Genomic DNA, 27,515 nt, shown 5'->3' on the forward strand with positions numbered 1-27,515 from the left:
AAGACCTAGAGGTGGAGAGAATGTTTTGTAGAATCCTGACCTCACTTTCCTTTGAGACTGTTATGCCTGGCATGTTTCTACTAAAGCCCCTACCACACTTCGGTGCAAATGTTTGTTTATGTAACTGTCAAAACATATTAGATTACACTCCTCAAAAAAAAAATCCACGCTATGCTTTTTGTCAGAATTCAAATATTCATACTTAATTCCTATTTTTACTGGTAAAAGGCTTTATTTTATAATTCTACTTAAGAAAAAAAGAGTACACATTTTCTGAATTAAACACAGGAGAGATAAGATCATGCTTCCCTAAAATGGAAACTGACCATTTAAATTAAAATTTTAGTTAAAGACAGAAAAGGATCATTAAAATAACCTCTTCTATCCTACTGTCATTATAAAACTATACCTATCCTATTCTGGGGAGCAAACTTCTAATCAAACAAGTTATAAGCTTTTTTTTTCAGAAACTATTCCAATATTTACCAACTCACATTGTCAAGACATGCTTACTTACTATTAAATTTAAAATTACATCTGAAAAAAATTAATTTCAATTCTTAAGGGAGAAGAATAATATTATTAGAAGAAAAATGTTCTGAACTAAAATTACTATACTAAAAACCCATATCCTAATTATAAAAAATTACCTGCTAGATCTAATTTGTAGATTATAAATGGAAAAAAGCCCATTCTGACAAATGACCGAAAACCTTTCAAAGCAACATTCATAGACTACATTAATAAACTCAGCTACATCAGGAAATGTACAGACAACCCTACCTTCCAGGTGTTCGCACTCTAGCTCATAGAGCATGTTCAGTATTTGCAAGGAAACCAAAATAATTTTTAATTGTAAACAGTATGAAAAGTTTGCCTAACGACCTGAGGCACCTAGAGACTCTTTTGGATGTAATCACAAAAGCAGAGATGACAGCCACTCTGTGTGTTTCTGTCAGCTTCTGAAAATATTAATGAAAATAACTACAGATGAGAAGAAAAAAAATCTTTCCTAGCTCTCATTTTCTACTAAATAGTTATTTTAGTTCCCTCTTAATGACAGAACTCAGTGACCATGCACACTAAAAATAAAGTTTCAACCATTTAAAATGTCACACAGCTAAGAAATATAACTAATGACTATTTTCCATAAATCACTGTCCCGACGATGGTCAGGTCAGTTTAAAAGGCTTGTATTACCTTAATGCATAATTATTCTTTTTTTTTTTTTAAGTTTTTTTATTTTTAGTAATCTCTACTCCCAAAATGGGGGGCTCGAACTCATGACCCCAAAAGCAAGAGTTGCATGCTCTTCTGACTGAGCCAGCCAGGCGCCCCACTAATTATTCTTTAATATAGACAAAATTGCCTCTTGAGCCACTTTCAAACTCTGCAATCTTCCATTACCCATGTAAGTATGGCTGCTGGCAGACAAGACATTTTTTTTCCCCCGAGGACTGGCTCACATAAAACCATAAGAAAGAGTGACTGCTAAAACTCTAAGATAAATATAAAAACAACAAAATGTAATTGCAAAACTAATTACGACTGAAAGGACATACGCGTCTACTACCACCTTCTCATTTTAAAGAGGGAGAAATAAAACATCAGCAAGGTCAAGTTATCTGCCCAAGGAAACAGCAAGCTAGTGGGCAGGTCTCCAGATAGTACTTTCTGCCACCCTACATTCAGAGGCGGTTACACACACATCCTATCAACTTTTAGGAGCAAGTGTGCAATTCCGTCATCCACTTAATATCACTGTGTCCACAAATGATCACTGACTAAGAGCACGCGGAGTCTCGGAATGTTAGAGCTAGTGCTGGGGAGCCATTAACGGTCCCTCATCTTACACATGAGTAAACTAATACCCAGAGAGAGATTTTTACTGCTGCGTTTTCATCCACAAGCATTTACGGGACTCCTACAATAAGCCAGCCCTTAGAGACACGAAGATAAACAGGGTAAGATCCCAGTTCGCACTCTTAACTATAGAGAACAAACTGATGGTGACCGGAGGGAGGTGGGGGGAACAGGTGAAACAGGGGCAGGGGATGAAGGGTATACTTATCATGAGCACCGACTGACGTTCATAATTCTTGAATCGCTCTATTGTGCATCTGAAGCTAATGTCGTATGGTACGTCAACTGTACTGGAATGAAAACTGAAAAAGAAAGATCCCAGCTCTTAAGGAGCTCGTGTGGGGAAAAGGGAAAAGAGAACATAAGAGTGATACCGCATGAAAGCTATTTTATTTTATTTTTTATTTTTTTTATTTTTTATTTTTTAATATATGAAATTTACTGTCAAATTGGTTTCCATACAACACCCAGTGCTCATCCCAAAAGGTGCCCTCCTCAATACCCATCACCCACCCTGCCCTCCCTCCCACCCCCCATCAACCCTCAGTTTGTTCTCAGTTTTTAACAGTCTCTTATGTGAAAGCTATTTTAAAAGAGACGTTTGCTAAGTAGCGTGGGGGCAGAAAGGAGGACCTGATCAGCCCTGATTGTTTGACGGTAACACTGAACACCAGGCAGGAACGCACAGCCACTGGCCCTCGCTAATGCTTGGCTGCAATGGTTTATATTAAAAGAGGTAAGGGGCGCCTGGGCGGCTCAGCCGGTTAAGCGGGGGACTTCGGCTCAGGTCCTGGTCTCGTGCTTCCTGGGTTCCAGCCCCGCGTGGGGCTCTGTGCTGACAGCTCAGAGTCTGGGGCCTGCTTTGGGTTCTGTGTCTCCCTCTCTCTCTGCCCCTCCCCTGCTCGAGCTCTGTCTCTTAAAAATAAATAAACATTATTTAAAAAAAAAAAAAAAAAAAACCATAGGAAAAGTTCCACTTTCAGCAAAAGATGCAGGGAAGCACCATTTTCCGGAACTGTCAGGCACAGCACCTGGCATTTCACACATTATTACTTACTTCTGACGATGACTCAGAGGTAAGCGATATTATCCCCATTTCTGCAAAGGAAGCCAACCAAAACAAACAATACACCGGTCATAGTTTGAGCCCAGGTGTGTCTGGCTCCAAAATCTTTGTATTTTTTTTTTAATGTTTATTTATTTATTTGGAGGGACAGCCTGGGCAAGCAGGGGAGGGGCAGAGAGCGAGAGGGAGAGAGCGAGACAGAGAGAGAGAGAGAGTCCCAAGCAGGCTCCGCACTGTCCGCGCAGCGCCCAACGCGGCCGAACCGACAGACGGGAGACGGTGACTGACCGGAAACCAAGAGCCAGACGCTTAACGCCCTGAGCCCCGCGGGCGCCCCCGCCCCGGAGTTTCTCCAAATGTCTCAATCACCTCCACGTTCTCTCTCGTCAGTCTGGGGAGGCGGTACGTCCTGCAGCAAACAATTCTCACCTTCCAGATCATTACTTCCTAGAACCGGAAATCAGCTTAAAAAGCTGGAGACAAGAGAAGCCTCTCCCCACACCCGAGTAACGTCTCCTCTAAGAAACTAACGCCTAAAAACTGAAACACTGATGTGACCGTCGGCGTTCACCTCCCCCGGGGCATTCTGACCTTTCCTGTGTTTAGACCACATCACAGGTGCTGCACCGACGGTCGAAGTTTTCCCGAAGACACTGGGAGGACCCTGAAACGTGCCAAAGCACTGGGAATCTGAACAAGCATTTTCTTTTGCCGTTTCTACTGCCCAAAGGGTCTGAACACGCACGACGCTCTAAGGGGCTAAGAAGACCTCGGGGTGCGGGGGGAGTGGGGGCGGCGGGGGCCGGCCGCCCCGCCGTCCACAACTGACACCTGCCACCCTCGTGCGAGCTGCCGGGACGAGCGCGGGAGGAGGCCGGCGGCGAGGGGACGAAGACCACATCTCAACGCCTGGGGCCAAGCCGCAGACCGGCCGTGAACAAAGTCACAACGTGCGAAGCCCGGCTGAGAGCCCGAGGGGAACAATGGCATCCGTCCCCGAGAAAGTTGTACCGAGGTGTACGCTCTGCACCCCGCAGTCCGCCGTGATGCAGGTCAGGGAACAAAACCCCAAGTGGCCTTCTCGGCATTTAAGTGAACGCATCTGGCCATTTAAACCGAAACTGCACTCAAGCCCCAGCAGAAAACCGCGCTCCGCGACAACGTCTTTCGGCCCCGAGCCGCCCCGCGACCCCCGGCCGCCCCCACCCCCCCCCGACACCCAGGCTCACCTCCAGGCGCGCCGCCCCCCGCGCCGGCCGGGCCCCAGCGCCCCGCGACCAGCTGAAACAGGAGGAGGAGGCGGAGCGGGCGGGACGCGAGACCCAGGACCGCGGGCGAAGAGCCCCACGCCGACATCGCCGGGACCCACGCGGGAACGCGGGCACACGCCTCACGACGGCCGCGCGGGAAAGGAACGCGGGCTCCGGAGGGTCGGAGCCGGGAGGCGGGCGGGAGCCGAGGGAGAGCGGACGCCGCCGAGGAGGGGCCGCTCGGCTCCTCAGACCCCGGCCGGCGAGGCCACCTCGGCGGGGAAGATTCCGGCGGGCTCGGGGCGCGTGAGGAGGCTCGCGCGCCTGGCCCCGCCCCTTCGCCCTGGCCCCGCCCCGTCTGCTCGGAGTCCCGCCTCCCTCCTCCCGGTCCCGCCTTTGGCCTCGCTCAGCTTCGAGCTAGAGCCCCGCCTTTTCCGCCCCTGGCCCCGCCCCCGGCTGGCTCCGCCCCCGGGCCCGAAAGCCCGCCGAGACGGTCCTGCGTTCGGGCCCAGGAAACAGAAGACGAGAGGACGGTGCGGCTGGTCGGCCGGCCGGTGAGACGTCCGGCCTCCGGCGACCCGGGCAGGCCCCCGCCTCCCTGTGTTCACCACCATCAACTAACGTCTGCGTTGTGCTCACCACCCGGGGAAAGCAGACGAACAGACTGCGCCCAGCGGACTGGAGGAAGTTTCTGCCCCAGAACAGAGCTCTTGGCTGAAGCTCTTGGGGGGGGGGGGGGGGGGGGAGGAGAGGTTGGCTCTCCCCCTGCCCGCTCCCTCGTCTCTGAAGCGAGGCGGGGGGACCAGAGGGCCCAGCCCAGACCCTCCTTCAGACGTCCCAAAAAATGAAGTGCAGCTCCTCAGCACAGGCCGTGCCCACCACCCCCACCCCCGTGTGGCCAGCAGTGAACGTCTGTAACCAGTGCCCCACCCCACGTGGCCAGCAGTGAACACCTGTAACCACTGCCCCCCCCCCCCCCCCGTGGCCAGCAGTGAACGTCTGTAACCAGTGCTCCCCAGCCGTGTGGCCAGCAGTGAACATCTATAACCAATGCTCCCCACCCATGTGGCCAGCAATGAACGTCTGTAACCACTGCCCCACCCCATGTGGCCAGCAGTGAACATCTGTAACCATTGCCCGCCCCCCAGCCCCCGCAGTGTGGCCAGCAGTGAAGGTCTATAAAGATTGGTGGCTCCATCCACCAGACACGAAGCCACTTGGAAGGTGATTGGGGCTGACGGCTGGAGGACTGTCTCTAATCTCTGCAGACCCAACGTTTCATCCTCTCTGTTCGTAATTGATTCGAAAGCTTCATTTGGCTGAAGAGATTCAGGCAAATTAACTTTAAACTTCCATGGCAGAGCGTTTCACTGATTCTTCACAGAAAGATTTATGGAGCTGACACCTCTAACACTCCTTGTGAGCAGGAATTTGACACCAAGCTCCAGACTCAGTAAATCTGTTTAAAAACCTGGTTGTAAAGAATGCAAATGATAAAATTTAGGTAGGACTTTTTTCCTATGTCTAAGTACAACCAGGAACAGGGAAACCATATCCAATGAAGCAACTCTGCCTAAGCCAAAGGGGCCACAGAAAAGGGATCCATAAGATGATAAGCAGGTTAGTCATTAATTACACTCCTGCATAGGAAGGAAGGAAGTCGTCCCCTCACTGCAACTTTCTCTTTTGCTATGAACAATATATGGGGCATACAGACACTTATGCAATTCATCCTAACAGTGTTTGAGAAAGTCAAGTGTTATTCTACTTTTACAGCTGGGGGACTTGAAACAGAGTGGTTGAATAATTGCTGAAGGTCACAGTACCTGCCAGTGGAAAAACCAGATTTAAAAGGTTGTTGGCTCAGCCACAGCAAGCATAATTGCAACTCCTGGACCTCCCTGGGGTATCCTATCAATAACCACAAGAACAATGGTTATTTACATAATCTGTGAAAAGGACTACTAGTTGTGAAAGCAAAGTGAGTAATTTGTTGGGCGCTTTACAATCCAAGCAAATAATTATGGAATATAAAGTATGCTTTTTGGATGGCTTTTTCTAGAAGGATATGCCAACTACCCCCAGTTGCCGGACGCAGTGGCTGCACCTGACTCGGATGAGAGGCATCTTCACACTGCTAGGAGACGTGGCTGACAAAAGGCATTAATACCGCAGCTACTGCAGCCACTAAGTCCCCTGACGTGGCATCTGTCTGCCAGCTTTCTGAGCTTTGACCCAAGGGACTGCTGCACAGTCATCACAGTGCACCTGCCTCCCAGACACACTTCCTCTGATTGGTGTGGGATTTGTATTACACTTCCCTGCCTTCGTCCATCCTCCTCCTCCCCTTCTCTGAACATCCACACCCACCCTTTCCTCCAGACCCACCTCAAACGCCGCTCACCCCATAAAGCACAGCCGGGTCCCCCAGCCACAGCCACGTCCATCAAGTCCCTAAACACTTCACTTTTATTTCTCTGACAACACTTCCTACTTCCCATCTTCTTCTCTATTTCTCCATAAATCTTCTGTCCTCTACTAGGTAATGAGCTCCTGGGACTAGAATCTAGGTTTATTCATGGTTACAATATGCACTACCAGTCAGTGCCTTGCCATAGAAAGTGGAGTTTAATCATTGTCCTATTAACCTCGCCAAGCAGCAGGGAAATGTAATAATTGAAGCACTTTTTAAATACACTTGCGCACTCGTTCTCAGGCAGGACAACAAGGGCAGTGTGTGTATTACCCTTGTCTGCCCTCTCCTCAGTCCTCTTAGCAGGCTCCCTCTCTTTCACTGCATGCTGGGAACTCCACACTCGCGCATCTGGGACCAATTTTCTTGTGTGCACACCCCACTCCCTGTGATCTTATGCATGTAGATATCTTCCACATGCTGACAATAACCAGATGCACAGGTGCTGATCTCACCGCTGAGCTCCAGCATGTCCTGCTGGGTATGCGACAAACATGTCACTTAGTGTGTCCCAAACCACTGTCTCTTCTTTGTCTTCCTATCTCACTCAGTGCCATCACCATCCAACTAGTGACTCAAGCTGAAAACCTGGACAGCATCCTTGGCTCACGGCCCTGCTTCACTCAGCACGTCTAACCCCCTTTCCTTTCGTGCTGCTCACCTTGGCTACACCTTGACTCATGCCCGACTCCTCCTTCCTACTACTGTGGTAATGTCCATGCTTGATCTCCAGCTGAGACTGCTGCCCTGCACTCTCTAGCACATTCTGCAGATGGCGGCCCGAGTGATCGTCCCAACACAGAAGCCAAAGCCCAAATCCATGCCAGTGTCCACGAGTAGCCCCCGCTGCCCTCACCAGCTTCACACCACACTCCTCCCCCTTGCAGGAACCACCCAGCAGTGTCCCCTCAAGGCCCTTCCCATACCTGCTCTCTCTGCCTGCCCTTCTCTCCCTACCCCCCACCTCCCCTGCTCTGCCTAATTCCTATTCCTCCAAGAGTGAGCAGAACTGTCACCACTTGAGAGACAAAAGCAGCCTATGTAAGTTGGGTCCTCCACTCCCTCTGCCTGTTACTCTCTACACTTCCCCTCAGCACCCAGCACAGTTTGTAATTACACACCCTTCAGTATGCGATTTCTCCAATAGAAAATACGTTCCCAAAGGGCAGCGGCTATGTCTGTGGTGTTCACTAGTGTGTACCCCGTACATAGAGCACACATAGATGCTCAAGATGTTTACTGGTTTAATAAATGAACGTTGGGTAGTTTGCCCAAGATCTCAGAGCAGGGACTCAAGCCCAGGCGACTGGCTTCAGAGACAACCATTCTACATGAAATTTCTCTTTCTGGGCCCCACCTTTTAAGCAGTGCCTTAAAACCTGGAGGCAGAAGAGGAAGCCTGTAGGGGCTCAGCCACTGGCCCAGTGTCCAGTAGCTGGCAGCCGTTGCCTTTTATGGGGCAATTATTCTCTGATGTGCTTTTGCACTCACAAAACCCCTAAGCAAAGGGCTGTTGGTGCTTTGCAGGGAAAAAAGAGCACCCAGGAAGGGAACCAGGAGTCAGACAGGCCTTGTCATCTGCAAGTGGACTGACCCGATGAGTCGTCTTGCACACCGATGTTGTTGTTGACTTCCTTTCTTATAATGGGGTCAACTGAGCTAAATGCAAGGCCAGGCAGATTCTCTAAATCTCCCATTCAGCATTTCCACTGCAGTTTGGTGATAAATTCTGCTATGAGCCTTTAAGATGAAAGCCAAACTGAAAAGTTAATTAAAGATAAAAATGGATGCTGTCAATTTTCCTGCTGAAATTAAATGTTTTCACAGATTAAAGCAAAAAAAGCAAGTATTGATAGGGTATTAATATTCAATCCTTCAAAAGAAATGATACAAAAATAAAAGTTCCTTTTCAGGGGCTATTTCAATGGCTGTAATCAAAATGTAAAAGGGCAGACATATTTTAATATATGGAGCTTTAAGAAAGAAAAGTAATTGGCCATATTTTATTAGATTGTAATAGCTGAATAGTAGTGCATAAAATCACATATCACAAAAATATAAACCATATATATAACTGAGCTGTCTCAATAGACTTTAATAATAGCGTGCACACACACACACACACACACATATTAAGGTACCCTGGACAACTATCAGCTCTTGTTACAAATAAAGATACTGTTTTCCACCTACAGAAAGTGCAGTACAATTACCCATGCCCCCTAAATGTCATAACTTTTACATGTGAGAGTGATGAATCACATCATGAAAGAATTTTTCATTTAAAACAAACATAAACAAGGGGCGCCTGGGGGGCTCAGTCGGTTGAGTGTCTGACTTTGGCTCAGGTCATGATCTCACGGTTCGTGAGTTCGAGCCCTGCGTCAGGCTCTGTGCTGACAGCTCAGAGCCTGGGTCATGCTTGGGATTCTGTGTCTCCCTCTCTCTCTCTGCCCTTCCTTGCTTGTACTCTGTCTCTGTCTCTCTCTTTCAGAAATAAATAAACATTTAAAAAATTTAAAAACATAAATACAAAAGGATATATCTTAATTAAATCCTCTCAACACACACAATGGTAACCACGTAGAGGTTCTAGATAGGTTACTTAGCTTCACCGTGGTGATCATTTCACAATGTATACATTTATTAAACATCAAGTTGGGTGCCATAGATACTATTATTATATGTCAATGCTATGTCAATAAAGCTGCTAAAAAATAAAAATTTCTACAGTGAAAAAATACAAATATGGATTTCTGTAGATAAATTTCTTCAGCAGATTTGCAATTACTTAAATATACCTAAGCTCAACATTTGTATACTAAATAAGCACAACCCATTATATATAAATATTTATTGCATTAAGTGACCTCTTCTTCATAGGTGGCATATTAGTATAAATTTATAAAATAAAATAAATAAATTTATAAATATATAAAATTTATATATAAATAAATTTATAAAATAAATAAATTTATGCCCTACTTTATTTTTATTTTTTAGGACAGTGTATTTATTTATTTTTATTAAAAAAAAATTTTTTTTAACGTTTATTTATTTTTGAGACAGAGAGAGACAGACCATGAACAGGGGATGAGCAGAGAGAGAGGGAGACAAAGACTCTGAAACAGGCTCCAGGCTCTGAGCTGTCAGCACAGAGCCCGACGCGGGGCTCGAACTCACGGACCGTGAGATCATGACCTGAGCCGAAGTCGGACGCTTAACCGACCAAGCCACCCAGGCGCCCCTGTCTTTATTTTTTTTAATGTTTATTTATTTTTGAGAGAGAGAGCAAGTGGGGGAGGGGCAGAGGTAAAGGGAGAGAGAGAGAGAGAGAGAGAGAGAGAGAGAGAGAGAATCCCAAGCAGGCTTCATACTGTCAGCGCAGAGTCTGACACGGGGCTCAAACCCACGAACTGCGAGATCATGACCTGAGCCGAAATCAAGAGTCGGACGCTCAACCGGACTGAGCCACCCAGGTGCCCCTATGCCCCTATTTTAATGTCTGCAAGATACAATTGTAAATGTTCAATTCTGTGCAAAAGGTAGAATTTAACTATTCTTACCAAACATACAACCTGTATGCCACTCACTTTCTATTCAGGAACTGAGAGATCTTTATAGACACTGCTACATATATCAAAAATAAGTTCACAGGACAAATTATACTGCAGGTATAGACCACAAATGCTCCAGAAATTTGTGGCTACAACACCAACCAGGAGAACTGCCATCTTAGAATTTAGTTTAATGCTTGCCAATTTAATTGTTCCAGATTATTCCCACTCCAATCAAGGGATATTATGACATTCTGAAACTCAAAAGCACACAAAAAAATTCAAAATTAAATAGATTTCACTTTCATTTGTAATTTGCAAACTGCCATATCAGGCTTTTAGGGAAATGAGGATAAAAGGAAACCAAAATGGAGCAGTTTCTAGAATATGTCTGGGGATCTGCTCTAATTATGCACCCATATTTATTTAGCAAGGGTGGACTTTCCCATCCAGCTTCATTTCCCAGACAAAGCCAACTGATGTCAAGTTTTTGTATATGGAGGAGAAGCAAGAGCAGATGAGCATCTTTTGGCAATTCAAAAAGCTCCCTCTGAAGGTTAGAGTAATGTATGACATGATTGTCCCAGAGAATTGATTATCTTTAACCTAATTCTAAGCCACCTGATCCAAGTCTCCAACAATCGGTTATCATTTGGTAACTTCCAGTTCCACAGCTGTCTCACCTGAGATGCAATCTTTCCTTGTCCTTCTAGAACATGCCCGATTAAATTTAGGTGTTTTCAATTTTTTGAAAACTAAAGAATACTTGAAGCCACCTGCATGCCAAAGGAAATTTGGATCCTTGGTTACATATGATCTTCTCAGTCACTCCCCAGTGCTCTGGGATAACAGACAGGAAACACAGAAAAATGGTGACGTATTGGGAAATGCACAGCCTTTGATCTTTGATATCAAATAAACATGAGTTTGGATTCTCGCCCTGTCACTTCCTAGCTACTTTTTCAACAGATATTTGGGAATCAACCACATGCCCAGTTTTGGGGATGATGTAGTAAACAAGACAGATACGTCCCTGCTTTCAGGGAACTTACTGCTGAGGGGAGGAAGGCAGAAAATAAACAAAATAATTTCGGAATTTGCTAAGAATTCTTGAGGGAATAAATAGAAAGTGATGCGGTTGGGGTGAGGGTTCTGGGGAGATGGCCTGAGCTAGGAGACAGAGAAAACATCAGTCATGTCCGGTGCGTGTCGGGCGGGGGGGCATTCCAGATGAAGGGGCAGCTTGGGCGAGGCCCTAAGGTAGAAGAGAACTTGGTGTGAGGGCAGGACAGAGGTGAATCATCCAGATGGGGGAGTGAGGAGAGGTCAGAATGAAGAGAATGGGTTTCCTTCTTGGGACAACGGAGAGCAGTGGTGACCCAGGTTCATACTGAAAATTATCATATTATTTGGGTGGGAGTCCTCTTAAGCAAAAGAACACAATAGTAGAAATATAAACTCGGGCATGAAATCGGATATTTAATTAGAATTTTAAAAGACTCAATAAACTACACATCTTTAAAAAGTTGGCAAATATTGCAGTGCCTGGAAAGCTACTGGGTTTGATGAACTGACACACCTATATTGTAATTTTTCTTCTGTTTTGCATTGAGAACTGAATCCTCAGCCTATAGTTCTGCACATCTGAACACCGGAAGACTTTGCCGTGCACTAGATTCTGACGCCAGCCATCCAGCCTTGTTTCTCTCCCCCTGTCCAGACACTTCCAATGACGGACATCACAGAAGAGGCTGTTCATGTGGCGACATCTTCCCGTCGTGATGCTGAGTAGGCTGGCGTAGAGGTTGGAAGGAAATGCCCTGGAGCCATTTCTACAGTGGGATGATTAGCAAAAGTGAGAATAAATAGATTCCTTTATGGCCTTGACCACTGCAAAGACTGCAAAAAAGGAGGGGAAGTCTGGAAATAGACAGTGGCACTCATCAATTGCACTTAAAAGATCTCACTTTGGCAAACTTCATAAGCAGGTCAGCATGAGAACACATTGTTAGGGTCCTTCCCTGGGGCCTTGGAAGGGGCACACAAGTGAGGGGCTCCAAAGCTTAAGCTTCATTTGTATCCCTGTAAATTTGTGAAGTTCTCTGATGGGAAACCAGTGAAAGGGTCATGGCATGCGCTCTGTGCTCTGACTGTCACATGAAGGTCACTCTAGCAGTGAAGGGGGACAGGTGTGAGAGGCACCACGGAAGCCCAGGCCAGGATGGCAGGGACAGCCTGGGGGCACTGGAGCTGTGTGGGGGCACAAGTCACTGTCCTTTTCCGAGCTTTGGTTTTCTCAGCTGTATAATAGAAAGACTGCTCCTAAATCACCAAGCATGTCGTGGGCCCTCAATAACTGAGTGCTGTAATTATAATAAATGTTTTATAAGGTTATTATGAGAATTAGCAAATATAAGGTAACTGACACATACTGTTTACTTCACAAACGATACTTTCTGCTGTGGTATACAGAAAGGGTTTTCCGAGGTAAGACGAGATCGGGCGCGTTCAGGATGGTATGTCCGTAGACCAGAAAGGGTTTTCTAAGACTTCAAAATACTTTCGAAGACCAGTGAGAAGGAAAAAAAACATATTTTAATTTCTTCTTTGAGACTGTTTTTTTGGAGACTATTTTTTTTTTTTTTTTGGAGACTATTTTTAAATAGATGGCCGGTAATTTGCCACAGTCCACCATCTAAAGTCAGCATCTAAACTGGACCAGTGAGAGAGTTAACAGTGGCTAACCCTAAGGAAGATCATACGGGCGATTTCTATTTAATCTGTTGTGCATTTTCCAAAGCGAGCATATTATAATTAGAAAAGTAAGTCATTAGATTGCTCAGGACTCAGAAGACAATTTACCCTGGATTCTCTCATTCTGTATGATTCAGAATTTTTCAGAGAATGCTATTACATAAGGCTCTCGGTACAGAATCAAAGACTTGGCCTTTCCTAGTGTTAGGTATAAAGGAACTTAGAGAAGAAATTCTTCCTGCCAACATGAAAGGAATCAAAAGTCCTCTCCAACCGTGAGACCTACTTCAACAGTAACTAACAAATTCATATACATTCACTCAAGAGTCAGTCCAGCTTCCATTTATATGGGGCTCTTATAGGTGAAAATAGGGGAAGGCAGACTCCTTTTAAAATGTGAATCACTAATGTGAATGTCTGGTACAAAGATGGATTAAAAATAAACCAAGATATGACCCAGCAATTCCACTTGGGTACATACTCAAGAAAAAGGAAAGCATAAGTCCCCACAAAACTTGTACATGAGTGTTCACAGCAGCCCTCAATCGGAGGCAACCCCAACGTCCGCCACCCGATGAATGAACAAGATGCGGTGTAATCACACGAGGGACATTTATTCGGCAATAACAAACACAGACTCCCGCTATTATTTCCCTTATCTAGTAAGCTGTGGATTTCCAACATTTGCCGCAGCATCGGTGAGCCTGGCAGCACTACAGCACGTGGAAGACGCCAGAAGCCCGCAGACCGGCTTCTAGAGCTGCATCACATGAAACGTCCCGGACAGGCCGATGTGCACACACAGAGAGCAGACCAGCGGCTGCCTGGGGCTGGAGGACTGGGGTGACCACAAAGCGGCGTGGGGCTTGTTTGGGTTCGCAAAAGTGTTCTGAAACTGACCGGTGCTGGCTGCACGGCTCTGTAAGATAACGAAACCCACTGCAGTGAGCACTTCAGATGGGCGAGTTGCATGGGATATAATAACTACCTCTCAATAAAGCTGAGGTGACTGTTATTTATTAGCGTCCCTATAAATGTGTGAAAGAAAGGTAAGTATTCATCTAATTCTGAGTTAACTCAAGAAAATTAGTCTGAACAAGAGAATTAAAGTTGCATAATTTAAATAATGACTTATTTAATTATGTATTTGTTCTGAGAGAGAGAGCACAAGCCAGGGAGGAGGGGCAGAGAGGGACAGAGAATCCCGAGCAGGTTCCACACTGTCAGTGCAGAGCCCGACGCGGGGCTCCATCCCACAAACCACAAGACCGTGACCCGAGCTCAAATCAAGAGTCAGATGCTTAACCAACTGAGCCACCCAGACCCAGGTGCCCCTAAATACTGACTTTTAAAAAGATACCAATTATATTTTTCAAATTATGATAAAGGTGGTAAGACCACAAATTTACTAGAGGAACGTGTACATACTTAAACTTTTTTAAGAATTTTAATTCCAGTGTAGTTAAAATAGTGTTTTATGTTCCAGGTATGCAATATAGAGATTCAATTACTCAGTGTATCAAGGTAAGTATACTTTTTTTTTAACGTTTATTTATTATTGAGAGACAGAGAGACACAGAGTGTGAGCAGGGGAGGGGAAGAGAGAGGGGGAGACATAGAATCTGAAGTAGGCTCCAGGCTCTGAGCTGTCAGCACAGACCCTGATGCAGGGCTCGAACTCACAGACCACGAGATCATGACCTGAGCCAAAGTCAGTGGCTCAACCAACTGAGCCACCCGGGCACCCCAAGGTAAGCATATTCTAAATCTCCTTCACCTATCTCACCTGTCCCCCCACCTCCCTCTGGTGCCATCATTGTGTTCTCTGTAGTGAAGAGTCTGTTTCTTGGTTTCTCTTTTTTGCTCATTTGTTTTGTTTCTTAAATTCCCCCATACAAGTGAGATCATATGGTATTTGTCTTTCTCTGACAGATTTATTTCACTTCGCCCCATCCATGCTGTTGTAAATGGCACGGTTTCATTCTTTTTCATCACCGAGGACTATTTCATTGTACGTGTACACCGTATCTTCTTTATCCATTCCTCAGTCGATGGACATTTGGGCTGCTTCCATAATTTGGCTACTGTCGATAGTGATACTGTAAACATTGGGGTGCATGTATTCCTTTAAATTAGTGTTTTTGGGGTGGACAATATCTTTATGTGTATCATACTAGCAAGAAATATACACGATTAAGAGCTTTGCCTACCTAAACACAAAAAACCCTTCGGTTATCAGCATTAAAAATAAAACTGTAAACACTAAAATGAGAAGGTGCTGTAACGCGGATGAGCTTCTAAGTTAAGTGCCGGGACAGGAAACGGGACAAGGAGATGGGCAGAGCTCGGAAGAAGAAAAAAAAATTTTCTGGAAGAGAAAGGGGGCAAAGCTGACATGGGTTCACTCGCTGTTTAGGGTTCTTTTCTACCAGCCTCCTCCGTCTCAGGCCGAAGCAACAACAAAAATGGAAGCAAGGTTAGGGACAGGTCGCCGTGTTCTCGATGCCTTTTTAGCTCAGGGTGTAACTACTTTCGGGAGTCGGAGGCCTGGATCACGCTCTCCTCCTCCTCTCTCATCCTTCATTCCTGGGGCACTCCCCTCCTCTGTCCCCTTTACCACCGAGACCCTCATCCTTCCCCCCATTTCTGAAGCCTCCCAGCTGGTCTCCCTCCTTGTCTCTTGCCACTTAATCCAGCTCCCGGACTCGAGTTAGAGCGTAACCTGGGTCCCTGATTCACTCAAATCTCTCACAGGATCTGCGAAGCTCTCTGGTCTCTTTGGTGTACGTTTGTCCAACCTCATCTCTGGTCATTGATCATCTTCCCCCGACCAGCTCTGCTCTAGCTCTGCTCAGCTACAGGCTTTCCATAAACATGGGAAGCTGTCCCCTGCCAGGCCTTCACGCCCTCGCCGCAGTTCACAGCCACCAGGGGTCGAGCACGTGTCCACATTAGCAAGCGCTTGATTACAGCCCTGCCTGTCCTGCAAACGGCACATTAATAACTGAGGACGTGTCTTACTCAGCCACAAATTGCCATCACCTAAAATTACCAGGAACATGGTAAATAGGAATACAAATGAAACTACTTTGTGATTTTTTTTTTCAGAATGTGGAATATTTTTGCACTGCTAAGACAAATACTTTCATGGAGCTTTCAAAGTGCCAGACTGTAGAAATTTGAGTCTTTCTTATTTTCTGATTAAGAAAAACACAGAAGCCAAATTATACACAGGAACACATTCCCCCCCCACACACACACATGATTTATTTTTAAAAACACGATTTGTAACTCACCCAAATGAAATCAAGATTTTAAACCTTTAGCTCTTTGGTTTTCTACTTATTCCTATCAAGACTCTCCTGCATTGGTCGTGCCTGTGAGAAAGAGCCCATGTTCTCCCGATGGTTGCTAAGCTACATTCGGGATGCACCAGGCAAGGCCCTGGAAACCAGAGCTAAAAATACGCCACAGAGCGGAGGGAGAGAAGAAGGTGGGAGAGATTCTAGGCTAGTCAGCCTTGGTGCAGGAAAAAACCAGTTAGGGCAGCCCCCGCCCTGCCCCCATCTTTTACTTTTCCCCCAGCATGAAATTACTTCAACAAAAGGGTGCATCCGTTAAGGTCTTTCCGTCATTAGGATAAAGTTCTGAAGACTTACTCCAGACGTGGTGGTAAACAGGGTGGGCTCTCGTCCGCTACAGCCTCTGCAGGGGCCACAACTATAGGAAGTGTTGGCGGGGCGGTCAGAGTATAGAAAACCCACCACTTCTACTGACCTGGATGGAAAAGGAGTGCATTTTAGGATTTCACTCCAGCGAACCAAGGGCCACCACTCATTCGTCAATCCTTATTTGAAGCCTAACAGTTACGTGCCCATTTCCCTTCCAGGTACCGGAACGCAGCTGCCAAAGCCCCTGCTCCAGAAGCTTGTATTCCAGCGGCGCAGACGGACGGTAAGCAGTCGCTCCAGACGGTGACGAGGGCGTGGGGAACACCCAGGAGGGTGAGAGAGGAGCGCGTGGGGGAGTGGCTGCTCCTGACATAGCCCAAGACCCAAGAAGAGGACGTTCGGACAGGAGGGAGCAGGCTATGCGGACGTTCCCAGGGAAGGGTGTCCTCAAGGCAGAGGGACTGACAAGAACAGAGGCCCTGGGGCAGACGACGCTTGGTCTCTCAGGGAACAGCCAGGCTCACCCAGACGCACACAGTGTGAGGAGGGCGCACTGGTGGAGGAGAGGGCAGCAGTGGGGCCGGACACAGGACACCTGAGCAGGAAGGGCGGCCACCGCGGCATCTCGAGCAAAGCGGTATCACAGTGGCTGCCATCCCGGGAACTGAAGGACAGGAAGGAAACGGAAGCAGACCAGTCACAAGGCTGCCGAAACTGTCAGCGTGGGACTGTGGCCACAGGGTCCCTGCCGGGCAAACCATCTACCTGCGTCTGTGCACAGCGGGACTGAAAGGGTCGATTTACATCACACAGCGGATCCTCATTAGATTCTGCATTTGCAAATTTGCTTGTGACCCCAAACCCACGTCACCGCAGACGTGCAATGATCTGAATTGTCTGACGTGCATGTTCCCAGCTGAGATCAAAAGAGGGGACACTGCCTCCGCGCCTCAGCTCTGGCACTGTAAACCAGTGTTTTTCTTTAGCTCTATTTTGAGCCACAGTTTTCCCATCTTTGTGCTGTCGGTGATTGTGCTGAAATGCCCCTAAGCATAGTGCTGAAGTGCTGGCTAGTGTTAAGTGCAGGAAGGCTGCTAAGCCTTACAGAGGAAATGCACTAGACAAGCTTCACTTAAGTGTTGCAGCTGTTGGCCCTGAGTTCAAGATTAATGAATTACCAACATGTATTAAGAGGTCTTTAAAAGAGAGACATAAAACAAAGTTACGTATCGATTGGTTGACGCAAGTGTTGCGGCCAGAGACTCACAGGCACCTTCCGTGGGATCTCCCCAGGAGCCACGGTTCAGCACTTGCTGATTCAGTGTTCATAATGAACTTCTAGAACAAAGCTACTATGAGTAACAGCATCCCACTGTATAAATCAGAGTAAAAGGAAACCTAGGGGAGCCTGGGGGGGGGGGGGGGGGTTCATTTGTTCAGGCATCGACTCGGTTTCAGTTCATGTTCTCACATTTCATGGGATGGAGCCCAACGGGCTCAGCGCCGACAGCATGGAGCCTGCTTGGGATTCTCTGTCCCTCTCTCTGCCCCTCCCCCAGTTGCACATGATCTCTAAAAACAAAAACAAAAGGCAATTTAGATTTAAAAAGCACTACGTCGAGGCACCTGGGGGGCTCAGTCGGTTAGGCGTTGACTCTTGGTTTCGGCTCAGGTCATGGTCTCACGGTTCATGGGTTCAAGCCCCGCATCAGGCTCTCTGCTGATAGCACAGAGCCTGCTTTGGATCCTTGGTCTCCCTCTCTCTGCCCCTCCTCCACTCACATTCTCTCTCTCAAAATAAACATTAAAAAAAAAAAAAAAAAAAACACTGTCAAAGGTGGGTTGAAAAAACACCTTAGCATGAACACGAGGTTAGTGTGCACAAAGCACCCAAAATGGCTATTCCGTAAGAGCAGTGGTAGGGATTCGGCTGAGATTCCACGTCTGATTGCCTGACAACAGGCGAGATGGGTTAGCTATGGCCGGGTGCGCTGGTTCTCATCCCTGGCAGAAGCCCCTGGTGGGAGTGGAGTGGAGGGTGGTATTTAAAAAACTGCTACTGTCAGGGTCCCACCCCAGAGGTTGGTTCCATGGATATGGAGTACAGCCTGGGCACAGGAGGCATAAAAGCTCTCCCAGGGATTCTCAAACTTTAGTATGTGCAGAACACACAGTTTGTTAACACTGACTGCTGGGCTCTACTCCGAGATTTTTACTCAGTCGTTCTGGGATGGGATGCCAGAATTTGCACTTCTAGTCAATTCCCAGGTGATGCTGACATGGTCCGCACAAGGACGTTTTACATAGCACTGCCCCACAGTACTTCCGTCAAAGAACGTTATCGTAAATGACAGCAAAACTCGGCAATGAGAATCCCTTCTGTCAAATCTAAACTATTCTCTTTGGTTTCACTTTTCTCTGTGGCCCTAATTTCCCTTGCACAAACCTTCCACGTGGCTTTGGGCAGCCTGCCCATCACAGGGTCCTCAGCGTTCCCTCCTTGTGCGCCCAACATCAATTCTGGCTTGGCCTGGCCTCACGTGCTTCCTCAGGACAGTCGTGGAGAGGAGACAGGCCGTCCAGCCAGCCAGAGAAGTGTGCGCCCCTCTGTGAAAGGACAGCTCTGACTGACAGACCTGCTGAGCCCACCTGGAGTGGAGGGGCGAAAAGCCAGAACACAAACCCCACAGATGAGAGGAAGGATAAACTGAACAGAATGTATCTCGGGTACAGGGGTGAGATCTGAAAGGCACACCCAGGGGCTTCACGGGGACTGTTTCTGAGGCTGCTTAGTAGGGACACAGGGTTTCCTTTAATTATGCCTTTCATACTTTGTTAACTATGCGCACGCACGTGTGTATGTGTGTGCACGTGCGCCCACACGATTTTACGCCCAGGATGATTACCCACCAACAGCACAGGCTGGCAACACCAAGGGGAAGAAGATGACTCTTGCATCACCGGATCTTGCTCTATTGGAGGCCAAGAGAGGGCTGGCTCGACTTTGCTCAAGTTGGGCTACAGGGTCTCCAAATAGCAGGGGGACAACTAAGGAAATCCTGAGTGCACAATCCCGCCTTTCTCTTTGCGTCAAGTTTACACGCCGTCACTTGTGACATCTCACTAGAAGGGACTGCAAAGGCCGCCAGAGTACATCTCACTCGTGATCCCCGGACCTTCAGGGATCACGGCTACGGAGAATATCTTCCTTCACCATTTCCATTCTTTCCAAGTTTTATTCCCCAAAACAAGGGTGGAGGGACTGGGGCGTCCGTGACGAGTGATCGTCAATACAAGATCTGAGTGGACAGAGACAGCAAGGACCCACGCGAGCCGGTGCCATCCTGGTCTCCCACCACACAAGCCGAAACAAGTCAGAGCTTTCGCAGGGTGAAAAGGACAGCACGGACACTGAAATGGCCCCAGGTGAGTTACAAAACCCATGGTCCTTCCTTCTATTTTTCCTTTTCTTTCTGTTCTTTTTCCTTCTTCTCACGCTCAGCTTTAGCTTCTTCTTCTTCATGGTTTTTGATCAACTGCTCCACCTCTTTCTGTTTGAGGACTCTGATGACCGTCTTCCCATTCTCTCTTGTTAGGGTGGCGATTTCCACTGGAAGTGAGCACACGCACTCGTGTTACAGGCGGGCACACTCGGCAAACAAACTCAACAGTCCCAGCTCTTCCCTGGAGCCGAGGCCCCCACTCTCCATGCCGTGCGCTGTGTACGATTCACGGGTACTCTGACAGCAATAAAATACCTCCCATCTTGCGAAGTTCCTATCAACCCTTTCACTTAAGTGTCCCCCTCTGGCCTATTAGCTGTGACGACCAGATGGAACCACAGCCTCCCTGTTGGAACCTCTGAAGGTGCAGAGAATCTCTAACCAGTGATTATACTCATTTTTCATGGACTTTTGAAACCTCTTTTTAAAACAAAGGCATGAAAAGCAGTTTCCGTGACCACAGATGAGAAAAGTAAACTGATACCAAAGAAGGAATTTTGAGAGCAGAGGAAATGGAGTACGACCTCCTTGAAATTGGTAGAACTAGACAAAAAGGGGGCAGCCTGCAAGTAAATTGCATTTTCTAAGGAACGAGAGGAGCTAAATTATCCTAAACAGAATCAATACATTAATTCACCATAGTTTTTGAAAAACATTACTTAGAAATATTGTCTTCTGTGATTATATGATTTAAGCTACATAAAGTATTTAAAATTGCAAATATGGCATCACATGAGAGATCAGGAGATTCAAAAGAGCAGAGGATACCACAGCTCCTGCAAAAGTCATCCCTTGGATAAAGCATAAGATACATTTAAAAAAAAAAAAAAGCATAAGATACATATGTATAAATACCTAATCACATGCATGTTCTTCATCATATGTACGCACACACAGGTATCACCGTCAAAAAGCTGGTAAGACAATTATCAACTAAAAGTAGCACAACTCAGATCTCTAGCTATGAACACTGAGAACATTCAGGCTCAGGATGTACTGTGGGATTACGGCCCCACAACTTCCCAGTGGTCTTGACCTTGGTCAAGTCACTTAACCCCACTAAGCCCTAGTGTCCTCCCTTAGGACACAGGTATAAGGCCACCCAATTCGTAAGGTTGAGGTTTCAAAGAACTCTGACAAGGTGGCCTAACACAGGAGCTGCTCAACTGCTTCTCTCACACAAGCGAACCAATCAGAGGAGTGGACATCGATTACCTTTTTCAGCAGAGAGTTTACTCACATCCATGGTCTTATTTAGGACTTTGATAGCTAAAGCAAGTGCTGACTTCAAAGTCATTTCTCCTTCTTTGTAGTCTTGTTTTAACATTGACACAGCTGCCTATAAAACATAATGGAAAATCAACAAAGAATTTTCTTTAAATTCTCACATTTTTTAGGAGTAATAATGGCTAATTATTGGCTAATAATGGCTAGTCAGAATAATAATGGCTGAATTATTACAGGCGTTATAAGCAACACACACAATTTCAATGGCAGGAGGGCAGACCCGGAACAGGTGAACAGGGCTGTTGGTGCTGTATGAATGGGATCTTTAGCCAGGACTCCCAGGACCTCCAAGGGACTTGTGATAGAATTCAAGGATCTGAGAACTAGGACGTGGAAAAAATTACACCTTATTTTCACGACTTCTAACTGAAAATTAGCATTTCCAGGCACCTGGGTGGCTCAGCTGGTTAAGCGTCTGATTCTTGATTTCGGCTCAGGTCTTGGTCTCACAGTTTGAGATCGAGCCCCGCATCGGGCTGCTTGCTGACAGCACAGAGCCTGCTTGGGATTCTCCCTCCCTCCCTCCTTATCCGCGCCTCCCCCGTGCGTGCCCCCTCTCTCTCAGAACAATAAACTTAAGAAAAAAATTAGCATTTCCTTCCATTATAAACGTAGACAGTAAGTCCCAGTAGTAGCACTACCTGCGACTTCATTACCAATAGAAAGTGAAGGTATCTGCATATCACATAAGGTTGTGGCAACTATTTTCAAATAGATTATGTTCACTGCTACTTCAAAATTGTGGTGGTTATTAGATCTTTTGCTAGATTTTACAGCAACACAAAAATACTCACAGCACTATTATTTCCAATGCATGTGGCTTTCCATCCTCCGTAATTCCCGCTGGGGTCACTCTGGTAGAGCTGAAAACCGTAGTGCTTATCCCAGCCGATGTAAAGCAGGGACACGCCGAAGGGACGTTTTCCTTTAACAGCACAACAAACAGCATCTAGATCAGCACTGCTGCTACCTGAGCCCAGCAAGTGGCACTGGCCCTGCTCTGGGAAGTTAAGCGTTCATAAACTGCTTTGTTTTCTGAATGCTGGTGATAAGCTCTGTCCAAACTTCCACTTTCGTTTCCGGGATTTGGACACAGCCAAGAAAGGGAATAAAGAACAGAGGAGCGATGCTGAATTTCATTATTATGTAAAAAGAATTTGTTTCCAGGTTTGAAAATGGCATCACGGCCTTTCAGTGGTCTATTAACAAAACATATAACAATCTACATAGTGGAAGCCAATTAGTTCATGAAGCAGGGATGTATGAAAAGTGTTTTCTTATTTCAATTTCTTTTTACTACCTCAGAAAGGTCATTACTCATAAAATGGTTTAACTTCCTGGAACACGACTTCCAAAAAGTCCAGTACCTCCAAACTGTGTATAAGCTTGTTTGATATCACAAAGTGCCGTGACCAACTGCTCACAAGGAATTGGCTCCTGATACTGTAACAAATACCTAGAATAAAGAAATTGGCATATTAACAACCTTCCCTAAAACACAGATACTAAGAGTCCATGTAATTTGAAGCAGGGAGGAGAGCATGGTAAGTAACGTTTTACACCCTTGCTTTAAAAATTTTGTAATTTTTGGGGCGCCAGGGTGGCTCAGTCAGTCAAGCATCCGACTTCGGCTCAGGTCATGATCTCGCAGTTCACGGGTTTGAGTCCCACATCAGATTCTGCGCTGACAGAGCCTGGAACCTGCCTCAGATTCTGTGTCTCCCTCTCTCTCTGCCCCTCCCCGACTCGTGCTGTCTCTCTCTCTCAAAAATAAAGAAACGTTAAAAATTTTTTTTTGTAATTTTCAGTTAATAGATTTTTTAACGTCTTCCACCTTTGCAAATAAGAGTTCTCCTTGCAAACATCAAGACTAATTTACGTACCATCAATTACGCTATTTATGACCATACCTCTGTGCAATGAGCCTCAGTTCGTTAGTCAGAACATTAGCATCAGAAGTTATGCCTGCCACACTGCAAGCCATGTCCCTTGAGGAAAAGAAAGACATTGATGAGTGAGCAGGGAAATGTCTGGGAGGGGTATTCACAAGTACTGAGAAGTGAAGTTCTGTTAGAAATTCACCATGCTGGCTCCACAGCCACTACACTTTCCAACAAAAGCCACTTACGTTTCATCTTTATAGACTTTCAACTGATGTCATTCAACATAAAAAATAAATACGCCTTTAAATTTTTCTACAGACGTAGTTACCATCACTGCTCCGTGAACAGGGCAAGAGTAACACTAAGAAGCTGAAGTAAATCTCAAGAAGACTCATCCACAAAGACAACAAAGGTTTGGCCAACAGGAAGACAGGCTACTTCACGCCCTCGGGTAGCAGTGTGCTTTCCTCTAGGCCTGGCTTGATGGAGGTGAAGGAGAGGGGACCGGCGGGAAGGGTATTTTATAAGCCTGCCTAGGAGACCCAGGACTATGCTGCAGCCTCCCTGACTCTCCTGCAGCCTCCACACCCTCGGTCATACCCGGCAAACCTGCAGACAGTGACTCCGCGGAGGGAGAACACTCCTTCGATGAGCGTATCAGAAAGGCCTTGCACCAGCGATCATCTGGCCCATCACCGAAGGGAAGGTCTGCTCTCTGCCAGCTGCAAAGCCCCGCACACCCAAGTGTACCGGAATCTCACTAATGTACAGGGCTTGGCTAAACTGTTCCCAGACCTCCAGGAGGGCTGCTGTTTGGTAACAGTCCATATAACTCAACAAAACTCCTGAGCAGTCACTCTGAACAACGCTTTGAGGGTCTGCTATAAGCCAGACACTCTGCTAGTTTACTTAGATTTATTTTATTCACTCAACGGCCATAACCACTCTAGTGGGCTGAGACCTAGAGAAGTTAAACATCAGTGTAGGGTCACACAGAGTTTAACGAAAATTTGGGGCGCATGGGTGGCTCAGTCAGTTAAATGCCCAACTTCGTCTCAGGACATGATATCACTGTTCATGGGTTCAAGCCCCATGTCAGGCTCTGTGTTGACAGCTCAGAGCCTGGAACCTGCTTCGGATTCTGTGCCTCCCTCTCCTCTCACTGCCCCTTCCCCACTCACGCTCTGTCTCTCTCTCTTTCTCAAAAAATAAACAAACGAAAGGAGAAGAGAAGAGAAGAGAAGAGAAGAGAAGAATAAATTAACTAATTAACCCAAATTTGTGTGACTACCAAGCCTGTGCTCTTATCACTACACAATGTGGTTTCTCCACTAAGGGCTTGGTTCTGCATTTAAAAAGAATAACACATCGTCCTGGGCCTCAAGGAGGTTTTAAACAAGGTAAATTAAAAACAAAAATTCTCAGAGATAAAAACAACTGTTCAATTTTACTATGTCACATGGAATGCCTCCCAAAATATGTGCAATGTCACTTAAGTGAGAAAGGGACACATTTTACATTCCCTTCCCGAAGATCTCACTTACTCATTTAGTTTGTAAATTTTTTCAGAGAAAAAAACTTCATCCAGAAGCTTGTGGATGTTGCGTCTCTCTGCAGCAAGCAAAACACCATCGTTGGCTAAAATCCCCAAGCAGGTGCCTGCATGTCCAATAGCCTCCATGGCATACTCAACTTGGTACAAGCGACCTACAAGACATAGGCAGTGAGTAGCGAAGCACCACTGGTCCCAGAGAATCAGCAACAACCCTGGCAGGCTGCAAACGAGGCCCACTGTGACCCCTATGTGAGGCACGAAGCCAACCTGGTGGCCATAATCAGTCCAAAGCACAAAAAGGACAAACAACTTAGCAAGGATTTAAAAAAAGTTTGTAGGGGCCCCTGGCTGGCTCAGTCGGAAAAGCATGCAACTCCTGATCTCAGGGTGGTGGGTTCGAGCCCCACGTGGGTTGTAGAAAGCACTTAAATAAAAAAAAATAAAAAAAAAAAAAAAGTCTGTAGATTTTTTTTCTCCTTTCAGGTCAAACTCTTTAAAGACATTTTTTATTTGAAATAGATTAAACAATTCCCATTTTTACCTTCCGGAGAAAATATAGTGGTCCGGGAGTCATATCTTCGAGACTGCAAAGGAAAAACATACAGTTGACTCCTACCGCCGAAAGTAAGCCGATCCCTGCAAGCCCACAAACCATCTTATGAAACAGATGCTGGCAGGCAGGGCTCAGGGTACGGGAAGAAAGCGATAAGGAAGAAGACACCACTCCAGCTCTTTTTCCTTCCATTCCAATTTTCTCATGCGCGTCTACGGGTGCAAGCACTAGGATTTATGAGGCAACAACTTGCTGGCATGTGTATCAACTTACCATGTTTTCTGAACTTTGTAAAATTCCTGTAAAAAGAAAATAAGATCATTATTAAAAATGAAGTTTACAATTTAAAGAGCATTTTGTAACTTAAAAAAAAAATCTGTTTTGTTCACTCCCTTCCATCATCTAACATTTTCAGTGTACCAGGCACTATGCTAGATGCATACCAAATTTTGGAATACCAAAAAGGGTGAGACCAACCCCTTTCCTGAAGAGTTTACAGTCTGGTATTCAGGTGAGGGAGGCAGACACAGACAATTATAAGGCAATGAGGAAACAGGTGCTAAGAGCACAGTAGGAAGCAGGATGGGGAGAAAAAAATCAAGAAAGTATACTTTGAGGAACAAATACAAAAAAAATGAACCCAAGTTAGAGAGACATGGGAGAGGCAGAAATAAGGCTAAGAACCATTAGGCCTAAGAGAAAAAGTAGGAGAAGGGAGAAGGGAAGAGCAGTCCAGGCAGAGGAGAAAGCCTGCTCTAAGGGCACCGAGGCAGGACAGCTCCATGGGCAAGAGACAAACTGCTCAAGTTAAAAGAATCTGAAGAAGCTAGAGAGCTAAGTATACAGATGCAGAGCCTTGAATGCCAAGGTAAGAGGCTGACGCTTTCTCCAGAGTGATTCAGAGCCCCAACTTAGAGCAGGTGGGGGTGGTAATCTTAGATTCCCCATTACTATTCCTGCAAAAGTCAAAATTGGGGCTCGGCGCGAGTTAATGGAAATGCCAAACTTGAGACTGCAAAGTCCATTTTCCTAAATCCCGGAGCATCGGGAATCGAGACTGGCAAAATATGCTGGGATCAAGTCCTGAAGGGTCCACGGGCCCAAGTAAAAACTGTGAATTTTATCTCCCAAGCAATGGGGCTCAACTAAAGACTGTGGGCTTAAGAGGCACAGGAGCTGACTGGCATTTAGAAATATCACGGCGGCTGAAGAGAGACTGAAGAAAAGGTAACCAGTTACGAGGCTGTTAACAACAGGCAGGTGAAAGGTAAGGACGGCCCTGAACACAGCCTCCAGGCGCGACAACTTTCGAGTACCGACCCTCCCAAGCGACACCTCCATCCCGCCTGCGCGACTACGACCCCAGCCCGGACCCCGGCCCCGACGTGCGCGTGAGATCCAAGTATGGACCCCAGCAGGGCCCCTGCCCGGACGCGCGCCCCCCCGCAGCCGAGCCCCACGGCGGCCGGCCGGTCGCCGAGGAGGAGGCGGGTGCAGAGTCATGGCACCAGGGCGCCTCGGTGCCGGCTGCAGGCCGAGAGCGCTCCGCCGCGTCGCTCGTGGTCCCTGCCCGCAGGGAGAGCGGCCAGGCTTCCGCGGACAAAGGCTCACCCAGGGGCAAAGGCTCACCAGAGGGACACGCGGAAGAGTGGAGACCTACAAGGACACTCTCCTCGCGGGACACAACCCGCCGCCGCCGCCACTACCAACTCCGAGTGGCCGCTGCCAATATGGCGCCCGCGCGTGCGCAGAGCGCCCCGAGACCCGGAAGTCCCGGGAGCGGGGCGGGCGCTGGCGGCGGGGGCGGGAGCGGGGTCCAGGCGGCAGGGCGCGCGGCCGGGCGGGGCGCCGCGGTCCCGACAGGAGGAAGCGTGGTCGTCGCGAATTCCCCTCTCTGAGCCCGGCGCCCTGTTTGCCGTGTGACCGTGGGTTCCAGTTCCGCGAGATCCGCCGCAGGCCTGGGACGTGCGCTGAACGGCGCCGGGAGCCCCGGGGAGCGCCCCTCCCGGGCGGCCGCGCACCCTCGGGACGGAGAGGTCGCGGGGCGGGGTGGGGGGCTCTGCTCGGGGCGTGGGGGGCCCGGGGCGGACTCGCCCGTCC

General features: G+C 47.1%; 2 protein-coding genes and 1 long non-coding RNA gene across 13 annotated transcripts in view; 1 reads left to right on the forward strand and 2 right to left on the reverse strand.

The window, feature by feature from the left end:
* CHRNA5 (cholinergic receptor nicotinic alpha 5 subunit) overlaps positions 1–4,613 on the reverse strand; it is a 59,320-nt gene extending 54,707 nt beyond the window's left edge. For 4 of the 10 annotated variants that reach the window (XR_006203246.1, XR_006203245.1, XM_042940742.1 and 1 more), the window contains exon 1: positions 4,159–4,613. Coding sequence is in view for 2 of the 10 variants with exons in the window: in XM_042940742.1 (XP_042796676.1) it covers positions 4,159–4,285 (127 nt within the window). In the remaining 8 variants the exon portion in view is untranslated. Of the gene's footprint in view, positions 1–2,088; positions 2,260–3,298; positions 4,121–4,158 lie in introns of those variants that run through there. The other 6 variants (XM_042940741.1, XM_042940744.1, XM_042940738.1 and 3 more) reach the window with 6 other exon arrangements.
* Positions 1,879–24,225, forward strand: LOC122221486. Its single transcript, XR_006203248.1, has 5 exons — positions 1,879–1,964; positions 14,450–14,487; positions 16,853–16,917; positions 23,626–23,719; positions 23,887–24,225. It is a non-coding gene; the product is annotated as an uncharacterized LOC122221486 (long non-coding RNA).
* PSMA4 (proteasome 20S subunit alpha 4) lies at positions 13,559–27,144 on the reverse strand. Of its 2 annotated transcripts, none has more exons than XM_042940747.1 (9): positions 27,045–27,144; positions 25,689–25,714; positions 25,404–25,446; positions 24,852–25,014; positions 23,335–23,412; positions 22,792–22,880; positions 22,219–22,349; positions 21,353–21,476; positions 13,559–13,882 (listed from the first exon to the last, which is right to left on the reverse strand). In XM_042940747.1, the coding sequence occupies exons 2-9, from the start codon at positions 25,689–25,691 to the stop codon at positions 13,677–13,679; spliced, it is 837 nt and encodes a 278-aa protein (XP_042796681.1). In that variant the 5' UTR covers positions 25,692–25,714; positions 27,045–27,144; the 3' UTR covers positions 13,559–13,676. The 2 variants fall into 2 exon arrangements, with proteins under 2 accessions (XP_042796681.1, XP_042796682.1); XM_042940748.1 differs by lacking the exon at positions 13,559–13,882 and adding an exon at positions 19,851–20,244.
* Between the last annotated feature and the right edge of the window lie 371 nt (positions 27,145–27,515).

This window comes from Panthera leo, chromosome B3 (genome assembly GCF_018350215.1).
Source record: "Panthera leo isolate Ple1 chromosome B3, P.leo_Ple1_pat1.1, whole genome shotgun sequence".
Classification (NCBI taxonomy): Eukaryota; Metazoa; Chordata; class Mammalia; order Carnivora; family Felidae; genus Panthera; species Panthera leo.

Excerpts from the sequence above, each read along its gene's own strand:
- PSMA4 (XM_042940747.1), bottom strand. Across the intron at positions 25,015-25,403 it reads CACTATATTTTCTCCGGAAG|GTCGCTTGTACCAAGTTGAG; the intron begins GTAAAAATGGGA and ends TATGTCTTGTAG. Across the intron at positions 13,883-21,352 it reads TAAACTCTCTGCTGAAAAAG|AGCCGTGCAGCCAGCACCGG; the intron begins GTAATCGATGTC and ends GTTATCTTACAG.